The sequence below is a fragment of the Cherax quadricarinatus genome, chromosome 21 (genome assembly GCF_038502225.1).
Source record: "Cherax quadricarinatus isolate ZL_2023a chromosome 21, ASM3850222v1, whole genome shotgun sequence".
In the NCBI taxonomy this organism is placed as follows: domain Eukaryota; kingdom Metazoa; phylum Arthropoda; class Malacostraca; order Decapoda; family Parastacidae; genus Cherax; species Cherax quadricarinatus.
Genome location: NC_091312.1, coordinates 24,519,730 through 24,537,064, shown reverse-complemented (window position 1 = coordinate 24,537,064; position 17,335 = coordinate 24,519,730). Strand labels below are relative to the sequence as shown.

At 39.5% G+C, this 17,335-nt stretch overlaps 1 protein-coding gene across 2 annotated transcripts in view; it reads left to right on the top strand.

Annotated features, from left to right (window-relative positions):
- The window catches only part of LOC128689093 (uncharacterized), a 49,700-nt gene extending 40,492 nt beyond the window's left edge, over window positions 1-9,208 (top strand). For both annotated transcript variants that reach the window (XM_053777179.2, XM_070087319.1), the window contains exon 5: window positions 5,063-9,208. In XM_053777179.2, the coding sequence (XP_053633154.2) occupies window positions 5,063-5,173 (111 nt within the window). In that variant the 3' untranslated portion in view covers window positions 5,174-9,208. The remainder of the gene's footprint in view (window positions 1-5,062) is intronic.
- The last annotated feature ends 8,127 nt before the right edge of the window (window positions 9,209-17,335 follow it).

The window sequence follows — 17,335 nt, the reverse complement described above, 5'->3', positions numbered from 1 at the left end:
CTCCCATCGAGGCAGGGTGACCCAAAAAAAGAAAGAAAATCCCCAAAAAGAAAATACTTTCATCATCATTCAACACTTTCACCACACTCACACATTATCACTGCTTTTGCAGAGGTGCTCAGAATACAACAGTTTAGAAGCATATACGTATAGAGATACACAACATATCCCTCCAAACTGCCAATATCCCAAACCCCTCCTTTAAAGTGCAGGCATTGTACTTCCCATTTCCAGGACTCAAGTCCGACTATATGAAAATAACCGGTTTCCCTGAATCCCTTCACTAAATATTACCCTGCTCACACTCCAACAGATCGTCAGGTCCCAAGTATCATTCGTCTCCATTCACTCCTATCTAACACGCTCATGCACGCTTGCTGGAAGTCCAAGCCCCTCACCCACAAAACCTCCTTTACCCCCTCTTTCCAACCCTTTCGAGGACAACCCCTACCCCTCTTTCCTTCCCCTATAGATTTATATGCTTTCCATGTCATTCTACTTTGATCCATTCTCTCTAAATGACCAAACCACCTCAACAACCCCTCTTCTGCCCTCTGACTAATGCTTTTATTAACTCCACACCTTTTCCTAATTTCCACACTCCGAATTTTCTGCATAATATTTACACCACACATTGCCCTTAGACAGGACATCTCCACTTCCTCCAACTGTCTCCTCGCTGCTGCATTTACCACCCAAGCTTCACATCCATATAAGAGTGTTGGTACTACTATACTTTCATACATTCCCTTCTTTGCCTCCATAGATAACGTTTTTTGACTCCACATATACCTCAACGCACCACTCACCTTTTTTCCCTCATCAATTCTATGATTAACCTCATCCTTCATAAATCCATCCGCCGACAAGTCAACTCCCAAGTATCTGAAAACATTCACTTCTTCCATACTCCTCGTCCCCAATTTGATATCCATTTTTTCTTTATCTAAATCATTTGATACCCTCATCACCTTACTCTTTTCTATGTTCACTTTCAACTTTCTACCTTTACACACATTCTCAAACTCATCCACTAACCTTTGCAATTTTTCTTTAGAATCTCCCATAAGCACAGTATCATCAGCAAAAAGTAACTGTGTCAACTCCCATTTTGAATTTGATTCCCCATAATTTAATCCCACCCCTCTCCCGAACACCCTAGCATTTACTTCTTTTACAACCCCATCTATAAATATATTAAACAACCATGGTGACATTACACATCCCTGTCTAAGACCTACTTTTACCGGGAAGTATTCTCCCTCTCTTCTACACACCCTAACCTGAGCCTCACTATCCTCATAAAAGCTCTTTACAGCATTTAGTAACTTACCACCTATTCCATATACTTGCAACATCTGCCACATTGCTCCTCTATCCACTCTATCATATGCCTTTTCTAAATCCATAAATGCAATAAAAACTTCCCTACCTTTATCTAAATACTGTTCACATATATGCTTCAATGTAAACACTTGATCTACACATCCCCTACCCACTCTGAAGCCTCCTTGCTCGTCCGCAATTCTACATTCTGTCTTACCTCTAATTCTTTCAATTATAACCCTACCGTACACTTTTCCTGGTATACTCGGTAAACTTATTCCTCTATAATTTTTACAATCTCTTTTGTCCCCTTTCCCTTTATATAAAGGGACTATACATGCTCTCCGCCAATCCCTAGGTACCTTCCCCTCTTTCATACATTTATTAAACAAAAGTATCAACCACTCCAACACTATATCCCCCCCTGCTTTTAACATTTCTGTCATGATCCCATCAGTTCCAGCTGCTTTACCCCCTTTCATTCTACGTAATGCCTCACGTACCTCCACCACACTTACATTCTGCTCTTCTTCACTCCTAAAAGATGGTATACCTCCCTGGCCAGTGCATGAAATTACCGCCTCCCTTTCTTCCTTAACATTTAAAAGTTCCTCAAAATATTCTCGCCATCTACCTAATACCTCCCTCTCCCCATCTACTAACTCCCCTACTCTGTTTTTAACTGACAAATCCATACTTTCCCTAGGCTTTCTTAACTTGTTTAACTCACTCCAAAATTTTTTCTTATTGTCATTAAAATTTCTTGACAGTGCCTCTCCCACTCTTTCATCTGCTCTCCTTTTGCACTCTCTCACCACTCTCTTCACCTTTCTTTTACTCTCCATATACTCTGCTCTTCTTATAACACTTCTGCTTTGTAAAAACCTCTCGTAAGCTACCTTTTTCTCTTTTATCACACCCTTTACTTCATCATTCCACCAATCACTCCTCTTTCCTCCTGCCCCCACCCTCCTATAACCACAAACTTCTGCCCCACATTCTAATACTGCATTTTTAAAACTATTCCAACCCTCTTCAACCCCCCCACTACTCATCTTTGCACTAGCCCACCTTTCTGCCAATAGTCGCTTATATCTCGCCCGAACTTCCTCCTCCCTTAGTTTATACACTTTCACCTTCCTCTTACTTGTTGTTGCCACCTTCCTCTTTTCCCATCTACCTCTTACTCTAACTGTAGCTACAACTAAATAATGATCCGATATATCAGTTGCCCCTCTATAAACATGTACATCCTGGAGCCTACCCATCAAGCTTTTATCCACCAATACATAATCTAACAAACTACTTTCATTACATGCTACATCATGCCTTGTATATTTATTTATCCTCTTTTTCATAAAATATGTATTACTTATTACCAAATTTCTTTCTACACATAGCTCAATTAAAGGCTCCCTATTTACATTTATCCCTGGCACCCCAAAATTACCTACTACTCCCTCCATAACATTTTTACCCACTTTAGCATTGAAATCCCCAACCACCATTACTCTCACACTTGATTCAAAACTCCCCACGCATTCACTCAACATTTCCCAGAATCTCTCTCTCTCCTCTACACTTCTCTCTTCTCCAGGTGCATACACGCTTACTATAACCCACTTTTCACATCCAATCTTTATTTTACTCCACATAATCCTTGAATTTATACATTTGTAGTCCCTCTTTTCCTGCCATAGCTTATCCTTCAAAATTATTGCTACTCCTTCTTTAGCTCTAACTCTATTTGAAACCCCTGACCTAATCCCATTTATTCCTCTCCATTGAAACTCTCCCACCCCCTTCAGCTTTGTTTCACTTAAAGCCAGGACATCCAGTTTCTTCTCATTCATAACATCCACAATCATCTCTTTCTTATCATTTGCACAACATCCACGCACATTCAGACTTCCCACTTTGACAATTTTCTTCTTCTTATTCTTTTTAGTAATCTTTACAGGAAAAGGGGTTACTAGCCCATTGTTCCCGGCATTTTAGTTGACTTTTACAACACGCATGGCTTACGGAGGAAAGATTCTTATTCCACTTCCCCATGGATATAAAAGGAAAAGTAATAAGACCAAGAACTATTAAGATAAAATCAAAGAAAACTCAGATGAGTGTGTATAAATAAACGTGTACATGTATGTGTAGTGTGACCTAATTGTAAGTAGAAGTAGCAAGACGTACCTGTAATCTTGCATATTTATGAGACAGACAAAAGACACCAGCAATCCTACCATCATGTAAAACAATTACAGGCTCTCGTTTTACACTCACTTGGCAGGACGGTAGTACCTCCCTGGGTGGTTGCTGTCTACCAACCTACTACTATAATGTAACTGTATTTGTGTATATTTGAATGAACTTACAAGGTATGTCGATGGCTGAGATAGCCATCATATAGCAGCATGTGTGTAGAGAACCTAGGATAACCCCCCAAAAAAGTCAGTGACTTATTGCTGACATGGAAAAACTTTTACACTGCCACTCACCTTTCACACATTCATGTTAATATTTTAAGGTAAGTAACAAGTGTACTGTGTGCGTATTTTACCTTGTGTTTTTTATTATTATCAGAGAAAGTACTAAACCGACAAAGGTCATACAGCGCTGCGGGGCAGAAAATAGTGCTGGGGCTATAAACAGCTAAGTGGAGAGGGAATCAGAGGTGAGGAGAGAAAAAGGCTGGAAGGGATACTAAGGGCTATTTGTCAAAGTTTGTACAGTAAAGCAGTTGATGACAAAACGTCAAAAAGTGATTTTAAGTCAAAGGTAGGGCCATCTGCAAGAAGGGAAGATAAGGTAAGAGTGGTAGGGCTGCTGCATCATTGGAGGTAAATCCTGTGAGCTCACTGGTAAACTAGGCAGTCTACAAGAAAGTGAAGAACCAAAATAGGGACCCGACAAACCTCAGAGAGTAATAGGGTTGTTCCATGAGATACCCATGGGTAAGGTGAGTATGGCCAATGCAGAGACAGGAGAGTGCAGTCTCCCAATTGTGTTTATTAATGCCTATTTCTATTGCTAAGTTAATATATGTTACTGTAAACCTGTTATCTAGCATTTATAAATGGGAAAAAAAAAAGAAGTGTTCCGCTTTATGGCGGTAGCTTGGAACCTAACCTGCTGTATAAGTGGGGTCCTAATGTATATGTACTGCAGACTTTATAGCCAATGTTAATGTATGCCATGTCACTTCATAGTCACAGTATCACATTTCAATAGGCCACAACTATTATTACACCTCACTAGGGAACTGTGTCTATATTACCATTTTATATATTTATATTGATGCTAATTGTAATACAGTGGACCCCCGGTTAACGATATTTTTTCACTCCATAAGTATGTTTAGGTGCCAGTACTGACCGAATTTATTCCCATAAGGAATATTGTGAAGTAGATTAGTCCATTTCAGACCCCCAAACATACACGTACAAACGCACTTACATAAATACACTTACATAATTGGTCGCATTCGGAGGTAATCGCTATGCGGGGGTCCACTGTACTTATTACAATTACAGTTGAGCAATGTTGGCCATAGTGTGTCACTACCAGTATAATATTTTTATTGTCAGTTTTAAAACTGAAGTTAAAACTTTTCATTAAGCTTAAGGCTACCTACCCCTGCTGGGCAATGGTGTTATTGTGCTGGATTATTAGTAGTATAGGCATTACATATTCATTATCTAATTTTTTCATGTATTAACCAAATTGCTTTCTTTGGCAGATACTTAGCAATGAGAAGCAAGGCATGATGATGACAGAATCTATGGATAATGACAAATTCTCTGTAGATGGGAAGACTAATTCTATTGAGAGAAGTGGATGTCGCTGTTAGTTAATAGAAATTTAAAAATCTTACAATATAAACTATGCATTAAGGATTTTTAGAGGCAAGATGCCAGTGATAAGTGAGGTCACTTGCAATTGTTTCCAGAAACATATCAAAGAAAAAAACCAAGCATGACTTTATAAACTATTTTCATGGAAAGGTTGCTTTAAAAAAAAGATATATGTTACATACATTTTGGTTGAAATTGTTAGTTTGATAATTTAAAATTGTAATAAAGGTTTATTTTAGATAAAGAGAATCTATAAGTATAATATGTCACCGTTTCAGAACAGACTATTATGTGAATGATGCATCAGTTCTCACTTTCACTGAACACTGCTACAGACTGACAATTGTGAAATATACTAAAAGTATGAGATGATCAGCTCAGATCTACTGTAGCTCAGAGTGTAGGGTGTTCACTTTAGTTCTGTAACAGCTGAATTAGCTAATACTGTATACCTTTTTACCCAGCTTTTAAAAAGGGTAATGGATGCAACTATTACAGTGAAGAATAGTGGTTTGAATAAATCCTTTATAACTGGAATTATGATCCTCATTTTTTAAAAGATGGGTTTGCATATAAACATTTTGATTTTCTTCTAAAAGTGTTAAAAAAAAAAAAATCTTGGTTTTCTTTACCTTATATTCTTATTTTTTCCACATTTTTAAAAACACATTTATAACACAAATTTAGATTCCTGTTTAACTTTGTTGTCCTTTTAAGAAATGTTAATAAAATAATCCTTTTAACAACATAATGTATGTATAAATGACAAAAAAAAAAAAAGTTTCATGCAATGTTATTTAACCCTTCGACTGTCGCAACCCCCAATCCTGAGGTGTCTCCTGGTATCGCAAAATTTAAAAAAAAAAAATTATTTTTTCTTATGAAATGATATTACAATCGGAAAAAGATTTTCTGACACCAAAAAAAACGAAATTTGATGGAAAACTGACGGAGTTATGCTCTCGCGAAGTTAGCGACCTCGGCGATGTTTACAAATCGGCGATTTTGCCCATCTTGAGCCCTATTTTCGGCTAATTCTATTGTTCCAATCGACCAAACTCATAGCTATTTCTTTAGAACTCCATTTTTTCTATCGATTGAGTACAAGAAACTGCCCCTTTACCGATTTCAACTACCCAATAACATGGTCAGAAATTTGCAATTTGGCCAATTTCACGAAAATTAAAAAATATGACAATTTCAAAATAAGGTCCAGAATGAACAATGCAGACATTCCTGGCTCTAAAATAACATTTTCTTTGTTCATCAGTCATGTCTCCAGGCCCCTCTGATATTACTCTTGCTTTCTATTTTGAATTTTTATTCAAACAAAAAATAGAAGACTTACTATTATGCAGACTACTGCAATACTGTAATAATTGTATAAATAACATCAACCCATTCATGACTGCATATTAGAATGGCTAGTTGGACATTTATTGGACAATGACATCATTTGTTTACTTTTGAACATTGGCAAAAATCAAACATTTTCCCTACTTTGAGCTCCATTTCCAGGTTCTTTTTATAGTAAAATCAATCAAAATCACCTCTATTTCTATAATATGTTTTCCATTCTATCAAATGAGACCAAGAAAATGAGAATACAACCATAAATACTATACGAAAATAGACCACAAAGTCGGCATTTTAATTAAAAAAAATGGTCAGTTTTTTTTTTCTCATTATGCACTGCGTGCTCCAGGATTTTTTTTATATGGTGCACACTGACCACACAGACCCATTCTCTCACATGTGGGCCTACCAGCTTTCTCCTGCTTGATTTGAAGCCGCTAGAATTTATGAGTATATATACGTCAAACACAGTACGGCCGTGACAGTCAAAGGGTTAAATCACCTGAAAACTGTGCATTTTTTAGTATAATGAAAAACTAGGACAACATAACCATGTGAACATTATTCACTTAATCACTACAAATGAAGTCATTTTCATGGACTAATATATATACACAAGTTGAGTTTCGCAACAGTTCATTATGCATGCTGTGAATTTTTTTCCATTTTGATTTTATCAATGACATTTTAAAAGCTTTAGTAAGCTCATTACAATTTTTCTGTACATCATATTCTATAAATTATTTTTTCTTTTTTATGCAATGGTAAGTAAAATAGAATTTGTGCTATATAAATTTACATTGAGCAGTATATTGTCTTCATATCAATTCAGTGCTGTGTGAACTAATTCCTGTGATATCCTTTTGTACAAAGTCAAGAGCTAAGGTTTTTGGAAGTAGACTGAATATTTCAGTTTTTTTGTATAATTTTAAAGAGACATTGTATGATCTAAACATTTAAAAATAGATTTTGTACATGAAAGCTGAAAAAAAAAGATACTGGTTATACTGAACATTATAAATACATTGATCTGCAAACAGTTATGACTAAGCACGAGATTTAGTAATAAAAAAATTATTTTGTCTTCAAGAACAATATTGAAGCAATTATGTAAATGTTCAAGATAAACATTTTCACAGCAACCATCTCCCACCAAGGTAGGGTGACCCAACCCAAATAAAAGGAAACACATTCACCATCACTCATTTAATAGTTTTACCAGTGTGTGCAGCAGAAGAAGTGTACAGACATCACAGTTCAAATGACCCTTCAAACTGCAACATCCCCACCTCTATATATACATAGATTTAGCAGTGCAGTTATTTGGAGGATAAGACATAACTGATATTTTTGGTGCAACATCATGCACATTTTTTAACCTTAGTTTTATATACCGAGACCATTTATTTTATTTCATTTTAAAGCACCTCTTCAAAATTTGGCATTGCAAAAATAAAGGGAAGAGATAAAAGTTCCAACTTTTTAATTAAGCAACATTCCAGCACATTAAATTGATTTTGTACCTAACTTAGAATACCTGTCCAGTAGGCTGATAACCATTACAATGTTTTATAACTAATGAATCATTGATTCTGTATGGGTCAGCCTTTTTTTACCTAAATTCCACCCAGTCTCACTCGTCCAATATTTTATACATCATAAAATGTGCTGTAAAGTATATTTAACTTTGGATATATAGTAAGCTCTAACTCATATGATAATAACATTTTATCTTCACTTAACTGAAAATTTAAAGGAAACAATCTACAGTTCTTTATATAAAAACTATGTTTTTATGGAATGTAGAGATTAATTGTACATACAATGCTAGCCTCAGTATAGTTAAGCCATTTTTGTAAAAAGTCTGTAGTAGTCCAGAAAAATGCATGTATCATAACAGTCTAGATATCCTATAAAATCGCATACTGGGCAGGAAAACGGGCATCAGTTAAGTAGGGTTGACCTTAATGAAATCAAGGGCAGAATGAACTAAGATCAATATATACAATTCTAACCAAATGAAGGATATAACGTTTTTTCCATATGGTCAAGATGGATCTTGCCAGACAAGCTTGATGGACCTAACAAATTTATTGCTTTTATATTCATAGAAGTGCTAAAACTATAGGAATTACAGAATGCCTGGAGAATGGGAGGTACTCAGGTTTTTCTAGGAAAGGGCAGGTTAGCCTCCAGTTCCTTGGAAAAATATCCCTTCACTACCATTAATGCACTCTTTTTCCCCTTTAAGCTACTAGAGGTCTGACATGTATATATTATCTTCATTATGCATTCAACTCTCAATCACAAAATATGTATCAATTTGAAGATAAGTTAGTATGTAATAATGAATACCATTTAATGTGCAAAAACTAAGATCTTGTTACATGTAAAATATTAAGCAATAATCAAACCACCATAGTACTTTAGTGATGTTTCTCCGAGTTCATGTTTTGAACAACACTGAATATGAATGTTAAGTATGAATGTGGAAGTTCTTGTTACCATTAATTTCCCTGTACATAAATTGTTGAATGTTTGATACTGTCATGAATTATTTAATAATGCTACATGAATTTGTGTTCAGGATGTATGTTTTAATCTATTATTAACTCTTCAAATAATATATTGTGTGTAGCAAATTTGCAAAGATGGCAATAAACAAATGCTTCTAATACTATGTTTTATTTTTGCCATATATCAAGGTGAACTTTAATTTTAGAATAGAATTTAAAAAGTGTATTCTGTTTCAAATCAAGTGTTAAAACCATATGAGCATACAGTTTAAAAATATAGATAACCAAAGCATTCTGCATATATATAATATGTATTCTACTTTTACTTATTTCTTCAAATAAGGTCAGCTATCAATTATTGTGATATGGTAATGTTCCTGAAAATGGTGTTACTCAAAATCACATTAATTGAACTGAAGACCATAAAAAAAAAATAGGGCTACTGTTTTAGGACCTCCAAAAAATGTCAAAACAGGTTTTGAAATTCTAAAAATATATGTACCATATTTTAAGGCCCGGTGGCCTGGTGGCTAAAGCTCCCGCTTCACACACGGAGGGCCCGGGTTCGATTCCCGGCGGGTGGAAACATTTCGACACGTTTCCTTACACCTGTTGTCCTGTTCACCTAGCAGCAAATAGGTACCTGGGTGTTAGTCGACTGGTGTGGGTCGCATCCTGGGGGACAAGATTAAGGACCCCAATGGAAATAAGTTAGACAGTCCTCGATGACGCACTGACTTTCTTGGGTTATCCTGGGTGGCTAATCCTCCGGGGTTAAAAATCCGAACGAAATCTTATCTTATCTTATCTTATCAAGACACACTCGTGTCGAGGAGGCCTTTCCCCCGTTCTGACTGGCTAAATTTTGGAAGAAAAAAAAAAAAGTATCCATGGTAATAATGGTAAAGTTATGTTAAGCCTGATTCATTACATATAAAAAACATGTGTTGATGGTTCTACATTTTTTAGCACTGATGTATCTGACTGGCAGGTTTGCCAGTCAGCTACATCAGTGACAAATGATCATACATAGCAATGTGTGTAAATTACCTAGAATAACCCAAAAGAAGTCAGACAAGTTACTAATTTCCATTGTGTCCTTGATTTCCAGTGGGGTCCTTGATTTCCAGTTTGTCTGTGTACTGAATCATTCTTCAGTTTTCTTGTGCTTAGCAGTATTTTTGTGTCTTTCAATGTGACTCAACTGAACATTTGCAGGACACTCGATCATTTGTGTCAAATACTATACGTGAACTAGACCTAATGACTTCGAACAGGCGATAAATGACATGCCCATGCAGTCTGCCTCAAGGGCCAGACTCGTGGAACTCAGTGTTCATCAAGAACTGCAAGAAGCCCCTATCATGAGCTTTTACCATTCTATGGAGAGGGAGCATGGACACGGGGGTTGTCCCAACAGTTACTAAAAACAACAGACATAGCCCCACTCCACAAAGGGGGCAGTAAAGCAATAGCAAAGAACTACAGACCGATAGCACTAACATCCCATATCATAAAAATCTTTGAAAGGGTCCTAAGAAGCAAGATTGCCACCCATCTAGATACCATCAATTACACAACCCAGGGCAACATGGGTTTAGAGCAAGTCGCTCCTGTCTCAACTACTGGATCACTACGACAAGGTTCTAGATGCACTAGAAGACAAAAAGAATGCATAAGTAATATATACAGACTTTGCAAAAGCCTTCAACAAGTGTGACCATGGCGTAATAGCGCACAAAATGCGTGCTAAAGGAATAACAGGAAAAGTTGGTAGATGGATCTATAATTTCCTCACAAACAGAAGATAAAGAGTAGTAGTCAACAGAGTAAAGTCTGAGGCAGCTACTGTGAAAAGCTCTGTTCCACATGGCACAGTACTCACTCCCATCTTGTCTCTCATCCTCATATCAGAAATAGACAAGGATGTCAGCCACAGCACCGTGTCTTCCTTTGCAGATGACACCCAAATCTGCATGACAGTGTCTTCCATTGCAGACACTGCAAGGCTCCAGGCGGACATCAACCAAATCTTTCAATGGGCTGCAGAAAACAATGTGAAGTTCAATGATGAGAAATTTCAATTACTCCGATATGGTAAACATGAGGAAATTAAAACTTCATCAGAGTACAAAACAAATTCCGGCCACAAAATAGAGCGAAAAACCAACGTCAAAGACCTGGGAGTGATCATGTCGGAGGATCTCACCTTCAAGGACCATAACATTATATCAATCGCATCTGCTAGAAAAATGACAGGATGGATAATGAGAACCTTCAAAACTAGGGAGGCCAAGCCCATGATGACACTCTTCAGGTCACTTGTTCTATCTAGGCTGGAATATTGCTGCACACTAACAGCACCTTTCAAGGCAGGTGAAATTGCTGACCTAGAAAATGTACAGAGAACCTTCACGGCGCTCATAACCGAGATAAAACACCTCAATTACTGGGAGCGCTTGAGGTTCCTAAACCTGTATTCCCTGGAACGCAGGCGGGAGAGATACATGATTATATACACCTGGAAAATCCTAGAGGGACTAGTACCGAACTTGCACACGAAAATCACTCACTAAGAAAGCAAAATTATTATTATTATTATAATCAAAAAGAAAAGCTAAGCCACAAGGGCTATACAGCGCTGCAGGGTAGGGAAGGAAGCGAGGGTATTGGATGGCAGAAGGGAGGAGGGATGATCAGCAGGTTACAGAAAACAGCGGGGCAGGGGATAGTACGGGGGTAGAGGGTAGCAAGAGATTGAAGTAGAAAGGGCTGAAGGTATCAGAATTTGTGAAGTAAGTCAGTTGTTGTCATAAAGTCAATGAGAGAGTCCGGATGAAAGGTGGGTCCATCAGCGAGAAGGGAAGGTAAAGAGAGAGTAGCGGAGCGAAGACGACGACAGAGGTAAATTCTGTGTGCTCGTTGATAAAGTGGGCAGTCCAACAGAATGTGGCTGACTGATAATGGAGCTTGGCAATTCTCACAGAGAGGAGCAGGACGCCTCTCCATGAGATATCCATGAGTAAGACGAGTATGGCCAATGCGAAGACGGGAGAGAGTAGTCTCCCAACCTCGACATTGGTGATAAGAAGATGGCCAGTAACCTATACTTGGTTTAATAGATTGAAGTTTGTTGCCGAGCATAGTAGACCAACGTTGTTGCCAACGGGTGTGAAGGTGGGAAGATATTGCAGCAAAATAGTCCGTAAATGGAATACCTCTATAAGAAACTGGTAGGTCATGTACTGCTGACCGTGCAGCAGTGTCTGCCTGTTCATTGCCCTGTACATCAACATGACCAGGGACCCAACAAAAAACAATATCTTTATGCTTGGTAAAGATGCGGCGTAGCCAAAGTTGGATACGGAGGACTAAGGGGTGAGGTGTATCAAATTTTTGTATAGCCTGTAAAGCACTAAGGGAGTCTGAGACAACCACAAATGATGACACAGGCATAGATGCAATACGGATAAGTGCTGTAAGGATGGCATACAATTCAGCAGTAAAAATACTAGCCGAAGATAGTAAATGCCCTTGTACGACGCTGTCCGGAAACACTGCTGCGAATCCTACGCCGTCAGAAGATTTAGAGCCATCTGTGTACACGGCAATGGCATGAGAATGAGAGTGAAAGTGGTCAAGAAAAAGAGAGCGGGAAGCGACTGTAGACAGTTGGGCTTTCGAGCAAGGGAGGGAGAAAGAACAGACTCGAACAGCTGGAACTTCCCAGGGGGGTAGGGAAAAGTGAGATGCTACATGTACATAGAAAGGTGGTAGTTGAAGAGAAGACAAGAGTGAATGAAGGCGAAGAGAGAAGGGACGGAGTAAACAGGGGCGGCGAACAAATAAAGAATGTCTAATAATATTAGTGACCATTCTATAAATGGAAGGATTGCGGAGATCATGACAGCATATATAGTAGCGCAGGCAATGGGCATCACGGCGATCGGGTAAGGATGGAACGTTCGCTTCTGTATAGAGGCTCTCGACAGGGGAAGAGCGAAAAGCACCAAGGCATAAACGTAATCCTTGGTGATGAATGGGGTTAAGGCTAGAGAGAGTAGCAGGAGATGCCGCTGAATAGATCTGGTCACCATAATCAAGTTTCGATAAAATAAGGGTGGAATGTAGGCGGAGGAGGGTTCGACGATCAGCTCCCCATGAAAGATGAGCAAGGGTTTTAACCCTTTCAGGGTCCAAGGCCCAAATCTGGAGTCACGCACCAGTGTCCAAGAATTTTCAAAAAAAAAATTTGTTATTTTTTCTTATGAAATCGTAGAAAATCTTTTTGTGAAGGTAATAAAACAAAAAGTACGAAATTTGGTGGTTTAAGAAGGTTCAGCCGGCTGTGAAAAGTTGCCTTCAGAGAGGTAATGTGAGGTTTCCAGGATAACCTACGATCAAAGAGGAGGCCCAGAAACTTGACAGTATCACGTTCAGGGATACGGGAGCCATAGAGGTACAAAGGATGATTGGAGATGACAGAGCGTCTAGTGAAAGTAATTTGGTGGGTTTTAGTGCTGGAAAATTTAAGCCAACGTGTGGTGGCCCAATTGGAAACACGGTCGACTGCATGCTGAAGAGAAACTGTAATGAGGTGACAGTCAGCGCCTGCACAGGCAATAGCGAAGTCATCAACATAGAGTGATGACCAAATATTTGATGGAAGACTAGAGGCCAAATCATTAATAGCAAGGAGAAAAAGTGTTGTGCTCAGAACACATCCCTGGGGGACACCTTCAGCTTGGATAAAGTCCGGGGAGAGCACATTATTAACCCGAACACGGAAATGCCTGTCAGTTAAAAAGTTCTTAAGGAAGGATGGTAGGTTGCCTCGAAGGCCTAAGGAGTGGGCTTGGGCTAAAATATTATACCTCCAAGTTGTGTCATATGCCTTCTCAAGGTCAAAAAATATGGCAATAACTGAGTGGTTATTTGCAAAGGCATTACGAACATACGTATCCAAGCGTAGTAAGGGGTCTATGGTAGAACGTCCCTTACGAAAGCCATATTGATGAGTGGAGAGACTGTTGTGTGTCTCTAAATACCACACTAAACGTCTATTTACTAGGTGTTCCATCACTTTGCAAACTGCACTGGTAAGAGCAATGGGACGATAGTGGGAGGTTTCATGTCCCATAGTGCCTGGTTTGCAGAAAGGGAGAACAATGGCGGATTTCCACAGCTGTGGAAGAACTCCTTGTGACCAAATAAGGTTGTAAAGGCATAATAGGACTGCAAGGGCTGACTGATGTAAATGTTGTAGAATACGAATATGAATGTCGTCGGGCCCAGCTGCCGATGATCGGCAAGCTGAGAGTGTTGCCTCCAGTTCTTGAAGTGTAAAAGGCACATTATACTGTTCTTCTCTGAGAGAAGAAAAGTCCAAGGGTGCTAACTCTCTGGCAGACTTTGAGGAAAGAAATGAGGGGCATAGATGGAGTCCCTGAGAAATATGGACCAGATGATTGCCAATTTCATTGGCAACATCTAGTGGGTTTGCTATATCAACACCAGCAACCCGCAGAACAGGAGCCGGGTCAGGAGAATATTTACCACTCAGTTTTCGTACTTTTTTCCAGACTGCACTCATAGAGGAAGCAGAGGTGATGGTGGAGACATAATCTCGCCAGCAAGTGCATTTAGCATCACGGATGACACGGCGAGCAATCGCACGGTTCTGCTTAAAATCAAGAAGTCTCTCTGTGGTTCTATTGTACCGGTACCTGCCCCATGCAGCGCGTTTCATATGTACTGCATGAGCACAAGCAGGAGACCACCAAGGCAAGCATTTCTGAGAATGCCTGCCCGAAGTTTGGGGTATAGAATGAGAAGCGGTGGTTGAAACAGAGGACGAGAAGAGGTGTAAAAGCTCATCGATGGAGGATGAAGAAGGAACCTCTCTAAAAACAGTTAGGTGTGAGTAAAGGTTCCAATTTGCCTGATCAAATTGCCAGCATGGGATGCTCAGAGGTGGTGAATATGAAGGGGAAGTAAGAATGATTGGGAAATGATCGCTGTCTTGTAAGTCCGGAAGAATAGACCAAGTGAAGTCTAATGCGGCGGAGGAAGAGCAGACTGAGAGATTGATGCAAGAGAAAGTGTGAGTCCGAGGATCAAAATGGGTGCAAGTACCTGTATTTAAAACATGGAGGGGGAGGGTGGCAAGAAAAGCCTCTAACTGGATGCCATGGGAATCACAGTGAGACCCCCCAGAGGAAATGGTGGGCATTAAAATCACCAGGCAATATCCAGGATAGATAATGCCCAAGGAGAGAGATATAAATTTGGTTACTGTAAGCAAACACCAACAGGGGAAAACTGGGAGAGTAACATCTGAAGCTCACCCCAATTACCCCTGAGGCCGCATATATTCCACTGTAAATAGGCCATGATTGGCAATGATAAAGATACCTGTAATCCGCAGGTAAGGGTTCCTACGGACTAGAGGGTTAGAAAAGTCCACATGCGGAGGCAGTGGAAAACGTTCAAACAGTGAAGGAACGGTGCACTGTGAAGAAAGGAGTTGCACAGATGGAGCAGAGGAGAGAGAAGGAGCGGAGGGTGGATCAGTGTCCATTGATGGTTTGGTCTCTACAATATATTCAGAGATTGCTTCAAGTGTTTTGGAATTCAGAGACGTCATATGGGAGACAATATTGGAAATGGTAGGGGGAGGATGAGTAAAGATTGGAACTGTATTGGACTGTACCAAGGTAGGGGGGGGGTGAAAGGGTGGAGGGAACTGGAGAAGTGTGGAAGGGGACAGAAGAGGCAGAAACCTGGGAGGTGGCAGAAGAGGAAGAAACTTGGGAGGGAACAGGGGAGGAAGGTACAGTACGAGGAGGAGGGTGAACCTCTTCACTTGTAACAGAGCCAGAGAGAGGGGAAGAACCAGGTACAGAGACAGGGAAGGTAAAATGAGGTGGAAGATGGGTAGCAGGTGTTAACGGACCTTTTTTTGACTTTTGAGAAGTAGAGGGATGATTGGGAGGAGGTGTCATACGAGATCTCGTCGCTACTGAGGCTTGTGAGAGAGAACACGAAGAAGCGAGATCAGACTGAGGCGTTGAAGAAGGGACGTCTGAGCCGAGGACAGCAAAAGAATTAGATACAGGAGTGACTATGGGAGAGGTAACCACAGAGGTGGTTGCAGAAGATGGGATACCAGAAGTGGGGGGACGTTTTGAAACACTGGAATAAGAAACACTAGGGAGTCTCCCTTGGAGGTGGAGATGAGAAACTGCCATGGCATAAGGGAGACCTTCTTCCTCTTTGAGGTAACGGATTTCCCGCTCGTTTAAGTAGACTTGACAATGGCGAGAGTACGAAGGGTGAGCCTCATGACAATTAACCCTTTGACTGTTTCAGGCCCCTCTCTGAAACTGTCATTCTATGTCGCCAAATATTCGAAAAAAAAAATTATTTTTTCTTATGAAAATGTTAGGAATATTTTTAGTAGTGTTTTAAGCCTAAAAATTTTTTTTTGCCATCAGTACTTACCGAGATATAGAGCCGCAAACTTTGCAGAAAGTGACGTGCGTATGGCAACAGCGGCGACCGCCGCCCACCCGGTATTTTTATTTACTCTAATTCAAATGTTTCTTGCATTTTTCAATATTTTTCTGTTCCAGGTAACTTATGTGGCCTGTGAGACCAATGTAAGGTGCATTCTTCAAATATACACTCATTGTTTACAACACAATAACAGAACAAACTTTATCACTATTAGTTTGTGTATACACTTTGTTTACACAAACAAACAATACAAAACAATGTTTATTACTATTGTTCCATAATATATATACATATGTACAGTCACTAAACACGTTCCTAGAACTGCTGCAGCTTGTGGAACTCTTTGAAACATGGGTATATGCAGAGGGGCACTTCACACTCCTCACACATAAAACGAGTGTCTCTGCGTGTTTGTGGGCGTTTTGTGGTATGCATACATACATAACACCTCTTCTGAGCATTTTTCTTGGCAGTAGTAGGAGGCAGTTGTATGGGGTAGTGATCACCAGGCCTCAAACGAGATGACGTCTGTGGGCGCTGGTCTATTGCAGGAGTTGCTCCTTGGTACTTTGCAATTATTTGTCTGATTACTGACAGGAAAATTCACCATATTTTGGTGTTTTGTTGGTCTTCAACTTGTATATGTTATAAGCATTTAGCATAGAGATATCAACAAGATGGAAAAAAAGTTTCATATACCACTTATAACTCTTGCGTACACAGTCTGCAAACCCAATCTGCATGTCACATTTGTCCACTAAGCGCATA